The sequence below is a fragment of the Acomys minous genome (genome assembly GCF_964271855.1).
Source record: "Acomys minous genome assembly, chromosome: 11".
Lineage (NCBI taxonomy): Eukaryota > Metazoa > Chordata > Mammalia > Rodentia > Muridae > Acomys > Acomys minous.
Genome location: NC_140492.1, coordinates 104,004,428 through 104,029,822, shown reverse-complemented (window position 1 = coordinate 104,029,822; position 25,395 = coordinate 104,004,428). Strand labels below are relative to the sequence as shown.

The following is a 25,395-nucleotide window of genomic DNA, read 5'->3' as shown; positions in this document are numbered from 1 at the left end:
GGGTTCGTAAATGCATAATTTCAACTCATGCCACAAAACCAAGTGCTTCTGAGAGAGTAGGTCTGGATTCTCTTCCACAATCCTCTAGGGATTTCAGCACTCGATAATAATAATGCTCAGCTCGGGACTTTTGTGCCTTAAATCCTAATTCCATAAGTCGGAGAGGCCTTCATCAGAATCCCCTCGGAAGGACACATGCCTTATTTCTTTCTGTACCAGTAGGTGAAGTTTTTGAGGTTCTTGTCTCACAGAAGTGATGGCTTCCAGTGTCCAGGCTTTGAGTGGGGGTTCTGATGCCTTCCATAGGCCTAGAGGCTTCCGTTGCCACGTGACAGTGCTCATTCTCCTGGGAACAGTGGCCATCCTCCACCCACGGCCATTCCCCAGCCTCTGAGTCTTTGGATGACAAGTTTTCAGACCTCGTATTTCTTGTGATTAGGTATTTCTCTTCCTAACTGTATACAAGTTACATTTGTTTAGGTAATTGAACCTTTGCATCAAATGTTTCTGTTCCATAGCTAGAGCTAAATCAGTCTAGTGCACCACATTCCCAGGGTTGCAACTTGAGATAAAGTGTTTATATCCAAAAGAATAAATTTATGTGACAATTTCTGATATCTCATTCAAGGTCATGTATCACTTGCAAATCTTTCCAGTTCACTGTGTGCAGCATTAAAGTTATTTTCAACAGGAAATGAAAGGAAACTTTCACTTACATTCAATTTTCAAAAAATAAAAATATATGGGTAGTCAGAACCATAGCTCAAAAGTGAATAGGATAAATAGTGACATTTCACTTATAGAAAAGGTCTTTGACAAATGCCACACAGTATTCAATTATCTGGAGGATAGGCAGATGGAGGGACAGATAGAGTATAGATAGATAGGTACATAGATGCATAGACAGATATACAGATACATAGATAGATAATAGGTAGATGGGTGCTAGATGATGATATAAATAGATAAATATATAGACGTATAGATACATACATACATACATACATACATACATACATACATACTTACATAGATGATAGACAGACAGCTAGATAGATCATGCCATAATAGAGGAGTGGTTTTCATCAGCTCCACCTCAGCCAGCTTTCAGCTTTTATCTTACTTCTATTTAGGGTTTTGAATGATGCAACACAGCATCATTTTAGACCAAAGCTAAGCTACAGTAGAATTTACACATGTAAGTGTGTATACAAAAATACTTGTAGTGGAAGGTACCGTATAAATAACAGACCCCTCTGTATCTCTGGATTCAACATCCATGCTTCAGTTAACTGTGCATGAGAAATGCCTAAGGGAAATTTCATCTACACAACATGCACGGTCTTTTTTCCTTGCATTCTTCCCTAAGCAATATAGTCTAGCAAGGATGTAGCAGCTGGTGGTGTTGCTTTAAGCATTGTTTCAGATGTCATCAGTGATCTAAAGATGCTTTCAAGGATACAGAGGGCTGTGTGTAGGTCATGTGCAAATATTCTGTTTATACAAGGAACTTGGGCACCCCTGATGTTGGTATTCTGTGGAACCTAGAGTTAATCAATCCCATGGATGCTGAGAGGAAAAGGGATTCATTATTATGAGGCATGTACCTTAGGTGCCTGAGGAAAATGAGTACATTCTTCAGTCGTAAAAGATCTATACAAAAAAATAATCAGCGTGTCAGATGACTTTAATGTCATACTGAATTTATGCGAATTACAATAAACCTTGAAATTAATAGGATAATAAAAGTGGTCACATACAGTTTAATTCATTAAAAAATGCCTTACATCTATTTATTTGTGTGTGTGTGTGAAAGAGAGAGAGAGAGAGAGAGAGAGAGAGAGAGAGAGAGAGAGAGAGAGAATGGAGAGAGAGAGAGAATGGAGAGAGAGAGAGAGAGAAGGTAGGAGGAAGGGAGGGAGGGAGAGAGAGAGAAAGAGAGAGAGAGAGAGAGAGAGAGAGAGAGAGAGAGAGAGAGAGAGAGAATATGTGCAGATGCCTAAGCTCACCCAAATGTGAAATGTCTGAGAACATCTTGCAGGAGTCACCTCTCTCCTTCCACTGTGTGGGTCCCTTGCATCGAACTCAGGGCTTCAGGCTTGGCCACAGGTGCCTTTACCCACTGAGCCACTTTGCTTACCCTAATCAGCCCTTGACTAGAGTCCATTCACAAAAACACAAAACAACAACAATAAAACAAGAAAGCAAGCTTTGCTGATGAAGCTGGGTTTGAGAAGTGTTAACGGTTTTTGCCTTGGGTTCGCAGGTTCTACCCACAGGTGGCTGCTCTACCATCGTGTACTGTGCCATCCTATTGTTTTAGACTCTCAATGCTTATGGGTAGTAGGAAGAAGCATTTGATTCTACTTTTCTTTGACTTCACCATTTTTTATTTTAGAGTACAAAACTGGTTCCAGGGTGGCTATTTAAAGAAAGAAAGTATGACCAGCGTACTACAAATTTTCCCCATAGGTCTAAGCTTTGACACAAAACATAGAATTTCTGCCCAAGCCAAGAAGTTGGGAAGATTTAATTCTGCATTTTAGTTAATTTTCATAATTACTTCAAAATCTGTGAAATGTATCATTATGCATGTGAGGGAGACAAGCACCGGTGAGTGTGCCGCACTGAAATGAATGGCCGAATCTTTGCCTCAAGTCCTTCCCTATAAATAGATGAGAAGGGGGAGAATTGTTGGTTGAGACCATTAGCTATTTGCATGTTCTGTTAAAGGCGCCAACACTTAATTATGGCCCTACTAGTGTAACTAGAGGTGTAATTAATCAGTCAAGTAATTGTTCCTCCTTAAAATTACAGCTTTGGGGACCGAGACCTGGCAAAGCTGAAAGTCTTAGATTTTATAGAGTTCTTTCTGTGACAGTAAGACCATCTCCCTTCTCAGGAACTGCTTGACTGTCTTAAAAAAGATCCCTGTGTGATCAGTGCTGCACACTGTGGGTTCAAACCAAGCCATAAAAAAAAAACAGAGATGCAATCACGTAAACGACAAAATAACAGAGACCGTGTTCATAATTTTGAGTTGAAAGAAGATGTCAGTCTCTCTAGTCTGTAAAGATAGTTCTAGAAAATTCATGTTCAAATGGTATAAACAGTCAAGAAGTAGAAATAGCAGGAAATGCTAATCTCTTGGGTAGTTACAAAGATGTAAATTATAACCGCAACAAGGCAAAACCCAATTTTCCACTAAACCGGGAGATGTGGTGACAGGCCATGGCTAGCATTTGGCAGGACTCAGTGATGGCACCAAATTGATGGTGCAAAAAAATAATGCTTCGCTTTTTGTGAGGGCAGGAACAATATTGGGGATTGAACCCAGGACATCACACATAGGCAGGCACTCTGCCTATACCCAAGCCCCTTGCCTCGGCTGACTTATATATTTCCTCAAGGAAAGGTGGCCAAACATGAATCACTAAATGAAACCATTAAAGCAATCATGGTCTCTATGCTAACCTTACACTCTTTGAGGAGTGTATCAGTGAAGAACCTGGAAGTGTGGAGATATTTCCTTACAAAGTTAGCAGCACATTACATATTAATCCCAAGACTGTGAAACAGCACACATACTCAATAATCAATGATTTGGGAAAAGCTATAAAAATGGTAAATTAGCTGGGTCTTGAGGTAGCATTATTCCCAATTTTCTGAGAAAGTGCCAGATTGATTTCCAAAGTGGTTGTACCAGTTTGCACTCCCACCAGCAATGGAGGAGTGTTCCCCTTTCTCTACCTCCTCTCCAACATGTGCTGTCACTTGAATTTTTTATCTTAGCTATTCTAACAGGTGTAAGATGGAATCTCAGAGTAATTTTGATTTGCATTTCCCTGATCACTAAGAATGTTGAACATTTCTTTAAGTGTTTCTCAGCCACTCAATATCCCTCTGTTGAAATTCTCTGTTTAGCTCTGAACCCCATTTCTTAATTGGGTTATTTGTTTTGGTGGTATTAAATTTCTTGAGTTCTTTATATATTTTGGATATTAGCCCTTTGTTGGATATAGGGTTAGTGAAGATCTTTGGCCAGTTTGTAGGCTGTTGTTTTCTTCTGTTGACAGTGTCCTAGTCATATACCCAAAAGATGCCCCACCATATAAGGACATTTGCTCAACTATGTTCATAGCAGCTTTATTTGTTTACCAGAATCTGCAAACAACCTAGATGTCCCTCAACAGAAGAATGGATAAAGAAACTGTGGTACATTTACACAATGGAATACTACTCAGATATTAAAGACAAGGAAATCTTGAAATTTGCAGGCAAATGGAAGGAACTATAAAAAGTCATCCTGAGTGAGGAAACCCAGACCCAGAAAGACATGTGTAACATATATTCACTTATAATTGGATACTAGCCCAACATGGATGTCCTCTGAGAGTCTCCACTCTGCATGGGATCAGGACAGATGCTGGGACTTGCTCCTGGACTCCAGGTGAGAGTGGTATGGAAGAATGGGTGGATGGAAAGACACAGAGAGTCCAAAAGCCCCACAAGGACACCATCAAGGCAGATGGATCTAGACCCAGGGCTGGCCTGGGCAAACTGTTGTACAACCAGGGACAATACATGGAGAGAACCTAGACCCCCTGTTCAGATCTAGCCAATGGACAGCTCATTCTCCATGGCTATGAGGAGAGCAGGCACTGCCTCTGACGTGAACTCTGATTCCCCCATTTTATCACTTCCCCTTGATGGGGAGGCATGATGGCACACAGAGGAAGGGAAAACGGCTATCCTAATGAGACCTGATATGCTGTGGTCATATGGTGGGGGAGGAGGTCCTCTTCTGTCAGAGGTCTAGGGGAGGAGAACAGGGAGAGAGAGAGAGGGAGGGAAGGAGAGAGGGAGGGAGGGTGGGAATGGGAAGATACAAGTGAGGGTATAACAACTGGGATGTAATCTTAATAAATTATAATAAAAGGTTTTTTAAAATGGTAAATTAATATGATAGAACATATATGTATTGTGTATGCACACACGGTTATTCAAAGAACAGATGTGAAGAATTTATAGAAATATAGAAAGAAGGAAATGAAGAAAAAAAAAAGAAACCCTCAAAACCTATGAAAGCCAAATTGTGAAATCATTTTTTAATGGAAAGAGTTCATTCTTCAGCCCAGAGGTCCCGTAATGTAATTGGGCAGACATGATCTGCAGAGCTTGTTAAGTCATTTCGAATGTCATCTGGAACTCAGAGTCCCAAGGATGCATTTGTGCAAAACTCTTTAAGTAATGCTAACATAGGTTGTGCGTAGAAACCACTTTGGTAAACACCTTGGTTTGCTACATGTTGGGAATATTTCTAGTCCGTCCTTTGGGGCCGTGTTTTCCCACATGCACAATAAGATATTAAAGACATTTTCAAGTACTTGGCAGGTTCTCCCTGTTAATAATAAATGTGCTCAGCTATACTTGTGAGGCTAACAAACCCCATGAATGTGTGTATATGGTTTAATCCCATAAAATGACTATGCTTCGGGCTCAGCATGAATCCAGTTGCGATATGGGCATACAGGCTCAATCAATGATAGAATGTTCAGTACCTAATTGCTTGCCATTCAAACTTCACCCTAGGCTGAACAAACATCCCAGAGCACTCGCTGACCTGTCCAGCTCCAGAAGAGGTCACACAAGACCTCTTCCTCCTACTTATATGCTTCCTCGGTTGGCTTTGAGGATGCCACCAAACCCTGGCCATCCTTCTACTCACCCAGTTGCTCCTTCTCAGTCATCACTGCTGTTCCCTCTGGCTTCTCTTTCAGCGCAGGACCATCTTCTCACATCTATTTACACTATGCTGTACTGATTTCAACAGTCTCTCACAGCACCTGAATGGTACAGATTCTCCTCCTGCGCACCTCTCCCAAAGTCCCCATGCGCCCTACTTATGTGACTCCTATCAAATATCTTTTGGTTTTCACGGACTCAACATACCCAAATGTAACCCCATGTTCACCACCACCCCCAAATCTTACCCCCGCAGACTTTTCTATCTCAGTTATTGACAACTCCATTCTTATGTTTGCTTAGGTCATAAGCTCACATATTACCTAACTCAGCACTTTCTCTCTCTTCCTTGATACAACCCTGCTGGCCCTTCCTTCAAAACAAACACAGAGCAGAGGCCCTGTGCCCAGATCCCCTGAAGAATAACATCATGATGTGTGGATCTGGGCCCAGCGGGTTGTGCTCAAACTACTGTACCAACCAAGGACAATACAAGTCGTAAACATTGAACACCTACTCAAATCTAGCCAATGGACAGGACATTCTCCATAGTTATGTGGAGAGTGGGGACTGACTCTGACATGAACTCTGTTGCCCCATATTTGACCACTTCCCCTTGGTGGGGAGGCCTGGTGGCTCTAAGAGAAAGAATAAGCAGGCTACCAAGATGAGACTTGATAGCCTATGACCAGATAGGTCATAGACCTAGGGCAGGAGAATAGGGTAAAAGTGGGAGGGAGGGAGGAATGGGAGGAGACAAGCAAGGGGATAACAATTGAGATGTAATTCACGCATCTCTTTCTGGTGCCAACTGTCTCTCCAGTTCAGTCTGCTCCCTCCACAACACCTGTAGTGGCCTTCCAAGGCCTAAATTAAATGTCAGAATATACATGCTCAACTCCCTTAACAGCTTTCATACGATCTGAAGACAAACTAAAACCCTTCCTCTGCCGTGGACTGGATCTCTGACCTGGCCCCATGATCTCTCACTATTTCTATTCTTTCCGGCTCAGTCACACTGGCTTTCATGGTATTGCTTAAAACACAGGGTTCTTTCTATTTAGAGTGTTTGCATTCACTGTCTTCCTCTTCCTGGGATGACTTTTTCTTCATCACATGTCAGTGTCGGACATTCACTGTGTTTGGATTTTAGAGTTTGTTTCGGGGGGTGGGGGGGCAGCTATGTGCACCTGTCTATCTGTGTGTGTGTGTGTGTGTGTGTGTGTGTGTGTGTGTGTGTGTGTGTGTAGTATGTGTTCTTACCAAAGAATGTAGTCAATATAAGTGGCCTTCTTATTGCTATCCCCTCTTTTCCTATTTTATGTCACAGTGGCCTACAGTAGTACTTGGCATAGGAACACAGCATAAATATGCTAGCTGAAAGAATGAGGCTGTAAGGTCACATGGTGACAAGGCATCATAGAAGACAGTAATTTCTTGTATCGATTTTATTGCCACTTGAAGACATGTACCTTTCTATGAATGCTCTTCAGCTGCAGATATAACCTAGCATCACTTTGTAAGAAGGAACATACTTGCCACTGCACCTGGAGGAACTAAGGAGGAAGTTGAACACTTTTGACTCGAACCATAGTCTTAAGTAGAAAGAATGTCTTATTTGAATGCTTGTAGCAGGCCAAAGTTTGGGTCCTGTCCTTTAAAAGGCCAGACATGGAGTCACTCGAATACTCCAGGGATCTTTCCCACATGCCCCACTAGACACCAAGGGAAGCGGGGGACTGTGATGATCAATTCGGAATCTTAGGTGCCCTAGTTACATCACAAAAAGATGATCCCAGCAGCTGGAAAACATCTGGCTATTCTCCCACTTCTCTGTCTTTTTATACTTCTTGGCTTCACAATGCTATCAAGCTGTGTGCACTCAGTGAGTTACTCCTTTTCTGCCCTAACAGTCAGTTAACTACCATATGCCCAGATCTGAACAAGACCTGCTTGCGCATGGTGATTCCTCAGTAAATCTTTGAATAACCAATGGATGATCCAGAATTTAATAAGACCAGAGATTCTTTACAAATAATAAATTCTTTACAAATACAAAACAAGAGGCCTAGTGAAGTATTAATGCACGTTGGAGGTGATAAAAGCATTACCGGACCATCGTAAGAATGTAACTTTTGCTCACAAAAATGAAGGAAGGTCTCATGTTTCAGTCAATTGGGAAGCCAGAAAAGAGACAGCTTTCTTCTATTTAGCCACCATCAAAGCAGTCTGTGGGGTAGACAGGTAGCGCGTGCAGGGTGTTCAGTGCCAATAGGTAGCCTAGCTTGAGGTATAATCACCAACATGCAGCCGTGTGGCTTTGACAAAGGTGGAGGAGTTCCTAACTCCACATTTCTTACTGGCACAATAAAGCCAACAATGCTTCTTTCTGTCTTCTTTTAAAGTACTATTATAAGGGTAAAATGAGAGTGGAGCTTGAAATCTGGTTTAACCAGTAAAGCCAAATTCTGTGGCCATGCATTGTCTACTCCTCTCTCAGTATTTAGGCAAGCCAGCTGTTTACGGAACTGAGGAGCTGATCTTTACATATTCTTCCACTTGCGTCATATGAGAAAACTGCTATGAACTTCTCAGAAAAAAAAAGACCTTGGTAACGAATGCCTTGGCCATTTGCCCTAATCTTCTTCAAATGACAACTTTGGAAGTAAATGCTGGATATTAGTTAAAAAGTAATCAATTAATTAACTAGTTAGTTTAGAAATGATTTCTTGTTGAAGTGCGTAGGTCAGTCTGGGAAACTTAGATTCAAGCATCCTCCTGCCTCAGCTTCCTGTGGGGCTTAGATTTCAGTACAAATGACCACAGGTCACTCAAGTCTTGTTATAATAGTTTCTTTGTACATAAACCTTTCCCCTCATATTTGTAAACTGAGCCTAAATTCACATGGAGCATGAGTCAAGTCCAGCTGGACCTAGTTTGACATATTTCAGAGTGACATCATTGCCTGAATACATGCGTTGACTTCCTGCCTGAGCCTTGCAGACTCAGGAGGAACAAGCCACCCAGCTCCCTGATTTTCTTCTACACAAAATGCAGGAAGTAATTTCCAGATGTCATCCTAAAGATGCTGTCGACTTCGCTTCTTCACTTTGCAAATTTTTCACCACAGCCCTTGATAGCTGTTTTTATATCTCTCCAGCATCTTCCTACTTCAGAAACAGACAAGCAGAAAATGCCACTGGAGTCACTGGGAAAGAAGTTACTAACAGGACAGTTTCGAGGCTGTTCAACACAGTTGCAGCTGGTGTAGAGGGCTTTGGGAACTACATTGTAATTTCATTTTTTAAATGATAAAATAATATAGAACAAAAAAAAAGGACACATCGGAACTAGATGAAGCAAATGAGCAGAAGGAAAGAAGCGCAAGAGAAGGCACAAGGAACAGAGTCGCACTCCCTCACAATCAGGGCGCTCATAAAAACACTAAGCTAGAAGCCATAATATATGCAAAGGGCCCGGTGCTGACCAGAGCAGGCCCTGTGTGTTCTGCAAGTCTCTAGAAGTTCCTATGAGCCATGCTCATGTTGACTCCTTATTTTCCTGGGGTCCCCTATTCCCTCCGGCTCTTACACTCTTTCTGCTACTTCTTCCATTGGGTTCCCTGAGGCCTGAGGGGAGGCATTTGACAGAGACATCCCACATAGGCCTGAGTGTTCCGAGGCCTCGCACTCTCTTCCTAAAGTCTGGCGGTGGGCTCCTGTATTTGTGGGCACCCATTCATTGCAGGAGGAACCTTCTCTGATGGTGGATGAGCAAGGCACCGGTCACATTTACCACGTTTTAAGTAAACGTTAACAAACAAAAGAACAAGAATAAAACGCTGACAGCCTATCAGGAGGTGAAGTGGCAACAGAGGCAAGAACAGCAACTTAGAGGCACACGATGATTCTAGAAATTCTCCACACACACACACACACACACACACACACACACACACACACACACACAAAATTAAAATTCAAGGGAAAAAAAATCTACTCAGTTACCTGACTGATGTCACTCATCCACGCAGCTTTCTCCTGGCGTGAGGGTGCTAACAAGACCACGGTGAACGAGGCGGCATCAGGAGGCTCCACTACTATTTTAAAATCCAGATGTCCAAACATGTGGCCAGACCCTTTGGCTTCAGCACATAAACCAAATGATTACAACGGGAATGCAAGAGATACGAGTAACCCCTCCTCCTGTCGAGCCTTATTCCTGAGACCCGCTGCAGACTCTCGTTTCGGCAATGCGCTGCCGAGCACGCAGAAGGCTGGTGGAGAAGCTGAGGGCAGAAGGCACCTCAAAACCAGCCTCTCCCGTCCATGTTTATTTTCCTGTCTATCATGCATAGAAACCCCTGTTTAACTCCAACCCCCTTTCTTCTTCATCTGCCCGTGAAAAGGCACTACTGTGAGACAAACTCTACAGAATGGCAGTTCTCAAAGATGGTTTACCAAGGCTCCTGGGTTAAACAGATAGACAGCTTTAGAGAATCTGCCCTACCATCCCTTCTGCTCCTCACAGACAGCCCTGCTTAGCCCTATAAGCAGGGGACGACCTACAGAATTCGACTATTTTATGCTAACACTGTTCTAAGAGACGGGATGTCACTTACAGTCATCGTCACTTGCGTCAGGCTCCTCGATCAGCGTACATTCTATGAGGGAGAGAACCCCACCTGTCTGGAAACCAACGTGTTAGTGATTAGGAGGGTGGCGGTCTTATGCAGTTTGGGGAGTTCTGCTTTTTTGTAAACTTGATGCTCGGGTTGCCACAGAGACGGTTGCTGTCCTGTATCACAGGTGACTCGTCAGAGTTCAAAAACGAAACAGAACAAGCACAGTCGGAAATCGTTTGACTTTAATTAAACTCTTTTCGCTCTCCTGCTCTTGACCCTATTGTTTATAAAATGTATTAAAGCCACTTATGGGAGACTAGAAGGCACCACAATGACTTCAGAGAGCAGCCACAGCCCAGCACAAGTCTGAATTAGCCCGTCAGGATTTGACTCAGAAAGTAGGCTACTGTCATGGTATAAATAATATTTTTTGATTTGGTTTTATACTTTATTAATTGTGTGTACGCATGTGTGTGGGCATAGGGTGATGCTATGGTACATGTGGGAATCTGTTCTCTCCTACCATGTGAACCTGGGGAACTGAACTCAGATCACAGGGCTTGGTGACAGGAGCCTTTATCTGCAGAGCCATCTCGCTGGTCCAGGGAAGAGTGTTGCTAAGCAATAACAGAAGATAAATACAGACCAAGTGGGAAAACTCTTCCTACAAAAGGCCAGCTAGGAAACATTTTAGGTTCTTCGGGTCACATCATTTTTTGTCCCGACTACTCAGACATGTGATTCTAGTGTGACACCAAATAGAATGTTATCAACAAGAACAGGTAGTGAGCTTTGGGCTGAAGTGTCACAGTTCCTGATACACAGTGAGATAAAATGGCAGTCGCCCAGTATTTCATCAGCGCACTACAGTGATCGGACAAGATATCTACAGCCCACAAGTTGTCCAGTGATAATAATTTTGCCCAGATTTTGATTTTAATAATACTTCTTTATGGTGAAGCACACTTAAAAATAAATTTTTATTACCCTGAATCCAAAAGGCAACAAAATAAAATTGCTGTTAGGCACACACTACCTCTCCCTGTGTGAGCATCGCCATCTGTTTCATGACAACAGCAGGCACCGGAGAGTGAGAATCGAATTAACCTCAGCACCTCTTCCGTGCTGGGGAGGCAAATGAAACAGCACGGAAAATTCATACCTTGAGCAAATGCAGCTTTCCTCCTGAGCTTCGCGTACAAATCAGGAAGTGTTTGGTAAATAAGAAGCATTGTCTTTCGCCTTCCTTTTTCAGAGACAGGGAGCCCAGGCGGACTTTACTGAGTTTGCCCCTCTCCACAGAAGGCACTTGAATCAGAGAACCTGGTGGTCACAAAAGTGAAGACCAGACAGCGATTAAAATTCCGGTGAGGACCATGCTCTTGGCAATAAACACAAGGGGCCGTTTCCCAAAATACCAAGGATTCATCTCATGGGCCATCGGAACAAATGAAGCTCCTCTATTCTAGCCCAGGAAACAATGTGTTGTAATTTAAGGGACAAACTGTTCCTAAAATTGTTGTGGAACAATTTTGACTGATTCTTTATAAAACAGAAGGTAAGTTTGGAAGAAATATCAGATCAAATTCAAAGCACTGATGCCGTCTATGACCTGAGTAAATTTATGTAGTTGTAACTGGGTAAATTTATAAATTGTATGATTATAGATAATAATATGATAGTTTGAGCAAAATAGAATTTATTCTTCCTGAAGCAAGCAAAAACAAAAAGTATATTAACAGTTTATTCTTTATTTTAAAAATAGATGGTGTAAAACATGTATACAGTAAAAATTCATAAATTATATAATTCAATGCAATTTAATTATGGAAACTTAATGAAAGGAAAGTTATTTCAATCTGTATTTAAATTATGCATGATACAATAAGCCCTGTTCTGTACAATAATATATTCTAATAAAAAGGAAATGCAACAAAGTGTGATTAAAATGTATTTGGGAAACCTAAGCAGAAAGTAAACCACATCCAGAACAAAGCTGTGGTCTATTGACTGCGGGAAATGATGCGCAGACACCCATAGCATTTATGTAAGATCTGTGATCGCCTCCAACCGCTTGTAATAGACACTTCCCCAATCCTGAAAAGAAAATTCTAGTCTATTAAGTATCAACCACAAAAGTAGCAAGATCTGGCAAACACTTTTGTCCTAACTTCTGAAACTACGGCAGCCAGTCCTTTTAACTCACCATCCTGGGCTGCCCTACGCAGGCTTTCATGAGCCCACAAGAACCACAAAGGACATGGTCAATCGTTAAATAGCAGCAGCAGCAGCACCCAGAGAAACAACCTTATTTTCCCTTCGTGTTTTCTGAGTTTCTCAATTTTTCCTTAATGAGCACAGATTACAAGTGAAAAGATACTAAAGTTTATATATATATATATATGGCAATAAAGCTATGTGAGTCACAAAATCATCAGATTATCATTAACATATGAATGTTCCAAATTACATCTTCCTGTCATTAACAGAACTGGAAAGATACACAGAACCCAAGTTCCCATGTCCTGATCTCACATTGGCTATTTAGCTGAGTGAATAGGTGGGATACTGACAGACAGAACGTAGGCAGCTCTTCAGGGCTTAAAGAATAGCAAGGAACCAGGGCTGGGGGAGGGAGTAGGCGTAGGAACAAAGGGCCAGGAGAAGGCTTGGCTCCAAGGAACTGGTCCGGACAACAGGGGAGTAACTAAAGGAGGTGAGGTGGGTGGGGGCAAACTGACAGGCAGCTCATGCAGCAAAGAATTAAATTTGAGAAGTAGAGGAGGTGTGGAGAAAGCAGAAGGCAAGGAGGGTAAAAAAAAAAATAGTTATGAGAAAGAAATTGCAGCAAAGGGTTGGAACTCATGGGAGATAAAAATTAACCCCTTGTGCACTTTACCAATGGGGAAACTAAAGCCTGAGTTTAAGCACCTCTCCTAAGGCCGTGTGGAGGTGCAGGGCGTAGTCAGACAACCAGCAGTAGATGTAACAGCATTGAAGCTGGGCCTTGGAAGCAAAGGGCAGGGCTAAGGTAGTGACCGTGCTAGCCACAGCCTAGGTTGTCCAACTCATGAGGCTACGTTAGTCAGGGCTGAGTGGAAAGGGGACACTGGTGTCTTGGTGGGCAAATGGGTCACAGGGCCATTTTCAGAAAAGCTGTAACCAAGTCAGTGAAAAACTCTATAATAATGTGTTCACTGGCAAATGCTTCTAGCAATTTAAGTAATTTTCTAAGTCAGAAATTGCAAATTTCATGGTTAGCACATCTATTAGCAATTATTGTGAATTTCAGCTTTGAGGTTTAAAAATGTCTCCTTGGCAACCATACAATAATATTGTTAAACTGTAACCACTCACCAAACAGTAGACTGTCTACATTAGATGTAGACAGAAATCTCTTCAACTAATTCAACTAAGCTAAAAGTGAGAAATTGCAAGACTATTTGGTTTATAAAACAGAATGCTTCAAAATGTGTCTTGAGTCAGTTTTGTCACGTTTCATCTTTTGTTTGACATATTTCAGCATGGCCATGTGACTTCCAGAAATAATTGCTCTCTAGTTAATGCAAATTAGACAAATAATTGCTGTTAGAGAAATGATTACTGCATCTCCTCTATCAGGCCGATGCTGAGGCCCTGTCCTTAGCATCCTGATCACTGTGTGTCTAACAACTAAAGGCAACTTGTGGAAGACTTCGGGTGCTTCCATCCGCTATCCCTGCAGAACGGCCTCCAAGACCAGTCACTGTCTCTACTCTCTGAATTCTACTCAGCAATGGAGATATGAACAGGAGCTTTCAGGCGTTGAGCTTGGTGTCTGAGATGAGACAGTCATTATGCTCTGTGCTGTACTTCCTTACTCTGAGGGGACCTTACTGAGGACCTGGGTGACTTATTTTTATTGGAAGTCATATAAGTTGAAAGTACATGTGTACAAATGCAAGCACACATATATTGAAGTACATCTTATATCACCCATAGGAGTAATTTAAAAAAAAAAAAAAACTAGAACGCCATTAGAAATACATTGTAGTCAATTTAGTAAGAAATATAAACCCTTGATAGTTGAATAAATAACATTTTTAAAATGTGTTGTGTTAAGCGCATTTAGGAAAAGTGCTAAATAGGAGAAACTAAAGAAAGACAGCGCAAACTTCCCCAGTTATAATCAATTATTTTCTAACTTCAGGTGAAGTTGTGATGTTTAGAAACGATGACCTTCATTGAATAATTCCTAAATAGACTAACCGGATCAAACACACAGCATGACTGCTATACAGCAGTTGGTCAAAATGACATTCATTCCTGTAATCGTGGCATCCAGGACAGTCATGGCTGACCCTGCCTTAGCTATGTGACATATAACAGAATAAATAACATATGGACGTGGTTTCTACAGAGAAGCAGTATATGATTTTTTTTATTTCTTAAAGTATAATGAAAAACATGACTTATTCAATGCCTTTGACCCTCAAGTGTGTCTCGTTTTATAAGCACACCGAGTGCTTGGAGGAAATAACACTGTTCAATCAAAAGTATGATCAGAAATTGTATGCAAGTTACAGAAAGTTTTCCGTCCATTCTTAGGTCTAAAGTACAGGTCAATTATGAGGCATTTTAGAGAACTCTAAGTACAAGGAAAAATATAAAATAAAGACCTTGCAATTACAACTTCAATCAATAAGCTATTCGGTCTACTTTAATGCTCCCTCTCCTAGCAGCTTTAATACTTGACTAGGTGAGGTAAAGAGAACTCTGGAATGCTGCCATACTGGGAGATGGGAGCGGGCAGCAGACCCCTTCACACAGGAGGGCAGAATCCCTGCTCCTTCACACAGGAGGACAGAATTTCTGCTCCATGAGCAATTGCCTTGGAAATGGCAAGGATGGTCAGTTGAAGATGGCCAGTCAAGTCTCATCTGACCCGAACTTATCTAGTCAACCAGACCTCCTAGGAGCACAAAAGAGGTGGAGTAGGGCTTTCCCACTTCCACATAGGAGACAACACAAGTGAAAGCACAGGCAGACAGTGCTGAGACAGAAAGCCAGCAGTATAGGGACACAGTCCACTCAGAGCGACAGGACAGGACGTGGAAAGGCCTGGTTGTTGCCGGCATTGTGTTCTATCTACTCTAACCTTAAGAAAAGTTAGTATGTGGTGTCGAGAAAAAAAATGGAAAAGGGATCATTTCTAAAACATGCTTCCCAACTTCAGCATATATGCAGTGTCTTTCCTTGTAAGCAAATAACAGAAAATAGAATGGCATGCGCTAAACTCTTTAAGTAGTCTAGGCAAAAAATATAATAATAATAATAATAATAATAATAATAATAATAATAATAATAATAATAATAATAATAACAATAATGCAGACTGTATAATGTGTTATTTGATGAGGTAAGACAAATCTTAAAGCAGCATACTATGGAAGGAAATGGTAATAGCTTCAGATGATGTCAGCACGCTACAGCCAGAAGCTCCAAATTTATGTGTCAGTCTGTACTATAAAGCTACGCAGCGGTTCCTCCAGAGCATCCTGCTCACTCAGATCCAGCACAGAGAGCATGCTCTCCTCCTCCAAGACACCTGAGCACTGGAAGGCACCTTGGGATGTGGCTAACTTCTTGCACATTGAAAGAAGAGCTGAGGTGGGTTGTACATCGCCAGGCTGTTCCTCCTCCAGTGTTTGTGACACAACTTCCTCTCTTCAAAAGCTTAACTAACCGGGTGCTGCCCCTCACAATGCACATGCCACACACAGAATAGCTTCAGCTTCTCCAAAGCCTGGCGGGAACCATTCTATCCGGTAGCTGGAGTTACCGATTGAATCAGGTCGTATCATGTGGCACTGACTTGGAAGTGGTGATGGAAAAAAGGGAACACAAGGCAGCTGTTTTCACTTTGGACATTGTCCCCGCTCTTATGTGCAAGAGCTTTGAGGAACACCATTCTCTCCTGAGCCTTTGCCACCTGGCACTGCCATTCCAATTGGCCAGACCGACCTGTCCTCCTTGGAGCTGTAGAGAATGTCCGGTCCACTGAGGAGGGGAGTCCAGCCAGAGTGGGGTTTACTCGTGCCTTACTATTAGTGTGTTGCTGTTTTTCATGGCCCCTGAAAAGAAATAGCACAGAGGTGGGCCTCAACCACAGCCTTGGTCGAGGCCACGGGGGTGTCCTGCATGAACTGATCCAAACACACAGGCTTGCTCTAGAACGTGTCCCTGGATCTGCCAGAGATACTGTGACAGACACACAGACCACATACTGTAGAGGGGTCTGCTCAACAGGTCTTACCTTGGCGGATGAAAGTTTGGCTGGTGTCCAGCAAGATGTCACAACCCTCCACTATCATCCTTTCGATGGCAAGGTTTTTCCTTATGTTCTCCGTGTCACTCACTTCGTCATGCATCACTCTGTCAGACACAATGCCGGCAAGAGACACTGGTTATTGCTCTAGCAGACAGGGAAAGACTGTGCCACCTGAGACGAGGGTCTGAATATGAATGGATTTAACCAGGGTAGTGACATAAAAGTGACCTACAGGCTCCAGCCAGTCACAACCCAATGCGAGGCCATACTGTGGGAGCCGATTGTACAAATGGTATGGGGACCACACAGCCACCAGTGAGTGGCAATGCTATCTCTGAACACAGCAGGAGAGAGAACCAGCATTTTACAGAGGGCTGCCTGCGTTAACACTGAAGTGTGAAGTGTCACTCCTTGAAGGCACTAAGTTAGAGACTGCTACATTACTGCCACATTTAATCTCAAAAGGATAGCTGACGGCCTGCCGATTCCCTAGCTTCTTGCCAAATCCGAATACAAAATGCGACAGAAAGTCCCTTTTCTATTTCAATGGGGGCGAAAAGTGAACATTTGCAAACTTAACCAAAACACCCTTCATCTCGACTATATAAATTCACATGCTATGAAAACTTCTCAAAGATATTTTTCCGGACTACAGTGGGTGTGAATGATAATCCTACACCATCTCTTTCACTCTAAGAGGAATCAAGGAAATTGGATCTATTGGTTGCTTCCTCTCGCTTGAAGCCCACATGCCCGGCTTCCGTGGGAGCCTGCCACGCTGTTCCCTCCCCAGTCTGACCCCTTTGCCCAAGTTCTCTTTGTACCTGGACAGTTCCTCCAGCTTTGACTTAGCGAACTCCAGACTTTTCCTCTCCACGTGCTCATGGGGGGTGTGAGCCAGGAGTTCGTGCAGCGTGATGATATACCTGGGGATCTAAGGACATTCACAGGTGAGTGTGGACAAGAGGCCCAGGTGATGACACGGGGACACTCCACACGGCCATCAACTCAGGACTCAGCCCTACCCTTATAACTGTCATGGTGGTTTACACTGCTTAAGGGGATATCCAAGAGTGAACCCTGCTTCCTAGGTTCCCACACAGAGGAAGTCTATACCATGAAATGCAAGAAAAGTTGGTCGTAAAGGACAAAGCCAAGGGTGTAGGAGCCTTTGTATGCATTTGTACAGAACCATGCATGCTTGAATCAGGGTTGCTGTAGACTGAGTCATAGGGAAGCAGACATGGCTGTCATCGAGCCGCCTGACTCTATATTTAAATGTATGTTGTCTGTTTGTATGCTTATTTCAAAATTGACAGTCCTGACAACGCTCTCTGTAACAACTGGAATCAGGAAGGATGTGTTCACCGGTGTTGACATTGGGATCCTACTTCGTGTCACTTCACCGTCTTCCGGTGGCTGCTTATTTGTGTTGTAAACAGTTTCTGAATTCTGTAAAAGGCAAAACTCCACCAGCCATATGAGGCATCTGGTAAACCAAAGAAGAGATTTGACGCAAGTAACAGAGACTCAACAAGCTCTTCTCTCTTTTGTGCTCATGAAACAGCCTCTTAGAGAGCAGAGAGTTAGTTATAAGAGAAACGTGCATGAACAGCCACACTGCACACTGCCGCTAGGACATTTTCTGTGGACCCAGGAGAGTTCTGAGCTTTGCGGACATGTCCAGTCCTACAAAGGGATTAGTTCCCTGACTTGGCAAGTAAGGAGATAAATTGCGATGAGGTTCAGTGACTTATCTAAGGTAGACCTCCCAGGAAGGGGCAGAGGCAGTTCAGATTGCCCCTGGAATCTAGGGGCCTTGGTTCTCATCTGCCTTGAAAGGACCCCTAAGAATAGGGTAGAAAAAGCAGCTTTCCAGAGGCCCTCCCTTCTGTCCTCAGGGATGATAGCCCTATCTGTGGCTATGCCATTGTTGTTGTTCACTTCTGCGACCACCAGGGGGTTAGTGCCTCTTTATGCGATCGAGCACAGGCATTAAGTGCAGCTAACAGTCAAATCAAGGTCTTAGGAAACACAGGCAGATCCCTTGGTCAGAGAAGGGTAGGAAATAAGAGACTTTTCACCATAGGACAGATGAAAAAAGATTTCTACCCGTTCCACAAACTTCCCACCAAAGCCTCCTTTAGTACCCTTCCACATGGGAAAGACGCCTGGAACATGGATATTTGCAAATAACCCTTTGATGGGTAAAACTACGCTGAAAGTAAGTACCTCCACAGAAAAGGAAGCAATCAATAGCTGATACACCCAATTTTTCCTAACAAGAGTCAGGACTGGGAGGGCCTCACTACTTACTATGCACCGGAACCCCACAAAACTATGTTTAGTGAGCAGCTTCATGCTCTTTCCCCATTAGTTAAATCTATTTTGGAGAGTTCTCTGGCTGAGGTTCAAGTGGATGGAGCCGAATTCGGTAACTGGCCCCTTCTATCTTCTGCCACAGGAACAAATGAACGCTGGCTCTTGCTGGGAGCAGCCAAAGGAGGCTCTGAGAGCTGCGAGTGACTCCGCAAAGGGTTTGTCTGAGGTGTCAAGAGCTCGCTGCAAAGAGCTCCCACCAAACGTCCAGCGATCACAGCAGCTATCGAAATGGATGGTGTTTCTACTTCCAATCATGGAACAAACACTTGTCGTTTTATAAACTTCAATTAGCTTGCTCTCCTGTTTTGGTTAATAGCTAGATAGAGTCACGAGTGACTTCTTCCTGGAGCACATCTCACAGCATTGTTCTGGGAGCAGATGTCATGGCTGGCTTAGCTATGGACTTTCAACACATGCACATCCAATAAACACCTGGAGACAGCGCGAACAGTGCCAGTCAAGCCACCGGGTCCACTAAATAAGAAACTTAGCGGCTCTATAATTTCTATAATAAATTGCGTGGTAACAATAGGACTTTCTGCTTCGGACTGGTATCATCCAATTCTACAAAATCCCTCCCTGTTTTCATAGTTCAAGGCAGCAACTGACTTGACCAAAAGCCCCACCCCACCCCTCAAAAAAAGCCAGGGACGGAGACCAGAAGTAGAGTGCTTGCCTAGTATGTGTGAGGTCTTGGGTTAAATCCCCAATACAAAAAAGGGGGTGGGGCTAGGGCTGGGGATGGGCATCATATCATCACTATGTTACCTTCACTTTTCCATCCTAAAAAGCTACAGGCTAAATGCACCCAATTCTAATCACCTCTTCTCCTCCTCTTCCCTCTGCCCTGGCACCAACCTCTATAGCTAAACCCATGAAAAAGTTTGGGCCAGAGGTCTTCCTTTTAAATGTTTCAGATGGTTTCTTCTTGGGGAGACCCCAAGTGAGGAAGCCAAAGGACAGACTCCAAGAGAACCAAGGCCCGTGGGCAGCAATCTCTAACAGTTTCTTTTCTTGGACTATTCAAAACCCTTTCATCTGTTCATCTCTTGACATTGGAGTGATTCTGGCTAACCTCCTCTAGTTTGAAGGGTCTTCCAGACGAAGGGGCCAGGAAAGGTTACCTCACCATGGACAAAGTCAACGATCCTCAATGTCTGATACCTCAATTCAAGTTTAGGGTTTAGAGCTATTGTGGACTGGGGCTAAGGATGAGGTCTAGATAACCCTAGATGCCTTATGATACGTCATGGTTACCCAAGCCAGCTGGGATCACAGTCAGAGACCTAAACACTTAGAGGTAACCCGAGCTCAGCTGCCCCGAGCACTGCGACAGTGTCGATGAGAGGAGAGGGAAGGCTAAGAAAGACATCAAATCTCAGCAAGACCCCAGGCTCCATACTCTTCCAGGAGATGACAGGAATGACTCCAAGTGAATCAAAATGCTTAGTCATGGCTACTGGGCCTAAACTCTGCAGGGGGGAGGAAGGGAAAGATGGTGCAAGGTCCTTCCAAGGCTCTGTACTCAACTTCACTGGGTGTCCTGCCCATATCTCAGGTAAAATTCTGCCATTAAAAACTCTGAGAGGGCCATGCCTCAGAGAATTAAAAGGCATGTGGAGAAAACATCAGGCATAGGGAACTTCATGAGCCTCACAGGCACCTGACCTCGCAGCCACCTGACCCGGGGCTGAAGACAGGTATGGTTTGGGGCACTCAATCCAAACCTAGATAGAGGTCACTGCTGAAAACACAAATAGCATCACACAAGAGCAATGTAGGTATGAAGCATTTCACCTTAACTACAACCTGAAATTCTATCTAAGTATAGAGTAAAAAAGGGCTTATCATTTTTCTTGGGAAATATTTCCTCAGAGAGGCCAAGAGTTCAAGAAAAATAGTTCCATGATTATATATATTAAATATCATAAATATAAATTATGCTAAATATAAATATCATAAAATATTATGAAGTTTCACTACACATAAGTACTTTCAAATGCAGCCTTTTGGTTTTTAAAATTCTTACTGAACTACCATAGCCACTTCCAAGGTTCCAGTCAGTACTAACAAACCTTAAGACAAACAATTATGGACCACAGAAATCTCCTGCACCCCTCCCCCTTGCATCCCAAGCTACAAAATGGTTATCTGGGGTCAAGGCTGCCTGCTGAGAGAACAAAGTGCTCCACAGTAACTATAACACACATGATCAGAATTGTTTTACCACATGAAAATTTGGGGGCCCTGCCAAAAGCCCCATAAATTCCACAACAGGAACACTCAACGCCTTTCCAAGAGAACAGAATCTGCAATTTCCAAAAGAACGGGGGACTCCATGCACATTTTGGCCTCTATGGGGGGAGGGGGAAGGGGGAGGAAGGAGGGGGAGGGAGGAGGGGGAGGGGAAGCACATGTGTGCTTCATCCTGGCTTCATCCTGTGTGTCTCACTAGTCCCCAAGAGTGAACATCAGGGTACAGTCTGTCTTAAGAAGGACCACATGACCAGATCCCCACAACATCCAGGTCTAGCAAGCACCTTCTGGCTCTGAGGTCTCCACAGCCAGTGGGATTAAGAAAGCCTAGTTTTGTCCTCCAGAGCTCCAGCCAAGAGAAACTCAACAATAATCCTGCTGCTGCTGTTGCTGCTGCTGCTGCTGCTGCTGCTGCTGCTGCTGCTGCTGCTAGGAGGGGGAGATGGGCTGAAAACAAAGAGCCTTCCCAACAGCCACGCCAGTTCCCAGGAACCTTTTGCATAACCAGCATAAACTAGTGCATCTGCACAGAATCCTATTTCTGTGAGCCTAATAATATTTTTAAACATGCTGGAGGTGGAGGCTTCATGAGAGAGCTCTGTGTGGAATCATTCTATAAAGAGAATTTGCTGATATATATATATATATATATATATATAATTCCTAAATTATTTTCCTCAAAAAAAATGCCTGTTCTCTGGGCCGGAGATATAGCTCATCAACAGAGTGCTTGCTTAGCATACTCAAAGCCCTAGGTTCAATCCCCAGCTCCAGAAAAATGCCAAAAACATCCATTTTTCTTCCACATACTGGGCAGATAATTTATGACGTGTAGTTGGTAGCACTGAGCTCGAACCAAGGGCTGAGAAGACACCTCCCTAGTGATTTACCTGAAACATTGGGTAGGTCAAGAACGTTTCCAGCATCCTCCCCTCACAGGCAGGGTTGGCTTCATACTGTTTTAAGAGCTTGTCAAAGTCTCGGTTTTGCTTGCAGTTGGCAAGCACTTGCAGGCTGTACTGGTGATTGCGCACAAACTCTTGGTAAATGTTCAGCATGGGAAGCAGGATATCAAACAGATCAGCTGGAAAAGAGCAGAAAGCATGGCTGTTTCCCTGGGTGCTTGGTGACTTACTGGAAAAAAAAATACTTCCCAGCACCACATGGCTCAGGGCCCTAGGTGTCTTGCCTGGAGGACAGATTGTGTAGAATTCGCCCTGCTGCTGTAGTGTGATTCAAGCCCCGCCCCCAACTATGATAGAACTAGGGAGAAAAGCATCAACAGCTAACTACTGAGCCATGGCCTAGTACATCAAGCAGATTCCCAGTGTCTAAGGAAACTCATAAGTCAACAGTGAAGTTTAGACAGTCAAGGCTGAATAAGATACACTGTACTCTTAACATTCAACAGGAATCTATATCCTTAAAGAATGACATACCTAAAATCAAAGTAGGCCAATTTGCCAGCCTTGCCTTTAGTCCTTGATGGAATATTTCATGGAGAAACATGATTGTTTCACTACAAAAAAAAATAGAAAAACAATATCACTTAGTATCTGTTTTGTGAGAAGCCCAGCATATTCTTAAAGCCTCATTATCTATATACATGACATCCTGGCCTCATAGGGCCTTCAAACTATGTACTCCATAATAACATGGACTATGTACCTGCCTCCTACAGCAATTTCTCTTTTAGCCCGAGAAACCCAAAGGAAACCAAGATGAACTTCCAACTCAGAAAGAAGGTGAGGAAGCTCCCACCTGCTTCTGGATCTCATCCGTGGTCCAACATTTCCAGGAGAGCTTTACTCCCTCAGCCCTTCCGACAAATCCCAAGGAAAGGATTTCCTCTATTAAGAAAGGGGCTGATCTTTCCTACACTGAACCCTAGCGAATGGATGCATTCACCTTCGTATTTTGGTACCTGAGTTAGAAAACCAGTGAAACAAATGTTGTACATCATTGGGAGAATTACGGTTTCTTAAGTATAAGCTCGGCCGAGATTCAAGATAATTGGCCTGCCTGGCCTTTGTTTCAAAGGCAGAAGAATCTAAACAGCAGCCTGGGCAGCAAACACCATGTACGGCCTCCCACTAAAAATGGACCTCTTCAATTCTCCATCTAAGCCTAGGTGTGGTAAATATGGCTCGCTCATCTGTCTGAAGGGCTCACACTCTCAGCTCCCAATCAGAAGGACTAGCACTCACATCCAAAATGTAAGCAGTGTTCCCTGGCCCTTCGCGATGTAGATCAAGCCAGCCTATGTTAGCATCTCATCAGAGCTGCCAAAAACCAAGGGCCATGGGCTTGTGTGATCACTGTCCAAGGGTGCAGTTCACGGTCCTACCTGCACTGTCCTCCACACGTGTTTCTATGACTGTGGCTGAGGGAGACTGAGTGAGAGAACAACTTCAAAGTCCCCCCCCCCCCCCGCCCCAGTTGTTTTGACTTTTGAATCGTGCCAGTATGCATGACTCAAAAACAAGTAATTAGGATTTGAGTAAAACAACAAACCTCCCTTCCTCCACTTCTTCCTTGGTCATATTTTTCTGTACAGCACTGATCATCGGATAACATACTACATATTTTCATTTATTCACTGTCCACCTCTGTTCTCACATCAAACTATAAATATCACGAAGGCAGGGATTTTTCTGCCTCGTCCATTAATTGATCCTCAGCAGAAAGGGCACTGGAAATATTTAACGAACAAATAAATTCAACAAGGATTCTGGGGCCATCTTATTTTGTATGCTTCCTAAAATGCTTCCCTGTAAATTGCACAGGAAGATCCATCAATCCCTCCATCTCCTTCAGCTTGTAAGAGAGAATCTTCTACACGCGCATACCCTCCCTCACACAGTGATAAGAACGCAAATGTCAAACAGATCCAAACTGAGAACATGAGATGTCAGGATTCAACAGAAATGCAAATTCAGATTAGCAATGCCATTTGAGAACTTCTTCCCTTTTTTCTTTTTTCTTTCTTTCTTTCTTTCTTTCTTTTTCTTTCTTTCTTTTTTCTTTCATTTGTTTGTTTTGGTTTTGGTTTTGAAGACAGGGTTTCTCTGTGTAGCTCTTGCTGTCCTGGAACTCACTCTGTACTGCAGGCTGGGCTCAAACTCACATCAATCTGCCTGTCTCTGCCTCTCAAGTGCTGGGTTTAAAGGTATATGACATGTGCCACCCCCTCCAACCCCCCTTTAAGCGTCCCCCGCCTGTCCCCCTCCCTCCCCCCTCCCTCCCTTCCTTTCCCACCCCTCAACCCCCGCTGGCTGTTTCCTTACTCTTAACATGTAAACCAAAAGGATCTTTTCAGACTATAGTAGGGATGTTTTTCAGGAAATACTAATGAATTATTCCCAAACTATTCATTTATGCGAAGACAAACCTGTTGAGAAAAATGCTGCTGACGTCATCATGGCTAATGGGGGGTTTCTTGGAGCTGGCAGCCATCCGCAGGGGCCGGAGGAAGCCGTTGACCAGGATGTAGAGCTGGTGCACATACTCCGACTCGGCCTCCACCATGGTGAACACAATCTGGTTTCTCTTCCTCATGCTCTCGGCATGGGGAGAGCAGATGTAGTCCTGCACGATGGTCTTCCACTTCCTCCTGCACAGCCATCCCCTCATGAAGCTCTGAACCTGCAGGAGGAGGGAGGGAGGGGCATGGAGGGAGAGAGGAGGGAAGGAGGGAGGAAAGGGGCAGGGAGGGAGAGAGGGAGGCAAGGAGGAAGGAGGGAGAGAGGAGGGAAGGAGGGAAGGAGGGAAGGTGGGAGGGAGGGATACAGGATGAGACTGGCTCTCTTAACCCGCAAGGGAGTGCGTGCCTTATGAATCATATCAACGCCAGCCTTAGAATGACACATTGGCGCTTTCTTCAGTACAATAAGCAATGGCAAGCCTTCTCCAACTAGCAGGAAAAAATGATTTTAAACATTTCACTTTTCCTGAGGTTCACAAATTTCTACAGTAGATTAAATGCATTAGGCTTATTTATATAGGCACTAGAATATTCTACTACTTAGATGATACTTCAAACCCTAGCTAATATATTTAAATAATAATTACAGGTTTA

The 25,395-nt window shown here is 43.4% G+C and overlaps 1 protein-coding gene across 5 annotated transcripts in view; it reads right to left on the bottom strand.

Moving 5' to 3' along the window:
• Positions 1–25,395, bottom strand: part of RASGRF2 (Ras protein specific guanine nucleotide releasing factor 2) — a 197,361-nt gene that overhangs the window by 92,434 nt on the left and 79,532 nt on the right. For all 5 annotated transcript variants that reach the window (XM_084802043.1, XM_084802046.1, XM_084802042.1 and 2 more), the window contains exons 5-12: positions 24,709–24,962; positions 22,757–22,836; positions 22,208–22,401; positions 17,504–17,613; positions 16,665–16,783; positions 11,532–11,692; positions 10,367–10,433; positions 9,753–9,889 (exon numbers count right to left, since the gene is read on the bottom strand). In XM_084802043.1, coding sequence (XP_084658169.1) covers positions 9,753–9,889; positions 10,367–10,433; positions 11,532–11,692; positions 16,665–16,783; positions 17,504–17,613; positions 22,208–22,401; positions 22,757–22,836; positions 24,709–24,962 — 1,122 coding nt within the window. The remainder of the gene's footprint in view (positions 1–9,752; positions 9,890–10,366; positions 10,434–11,531; positions 11,693–16,664; positions 16,784–17,503; positions 17,614–22,207; positions 22,402–22,756; positions 22,837–24,708; positions 24,963–25,395) is intronic.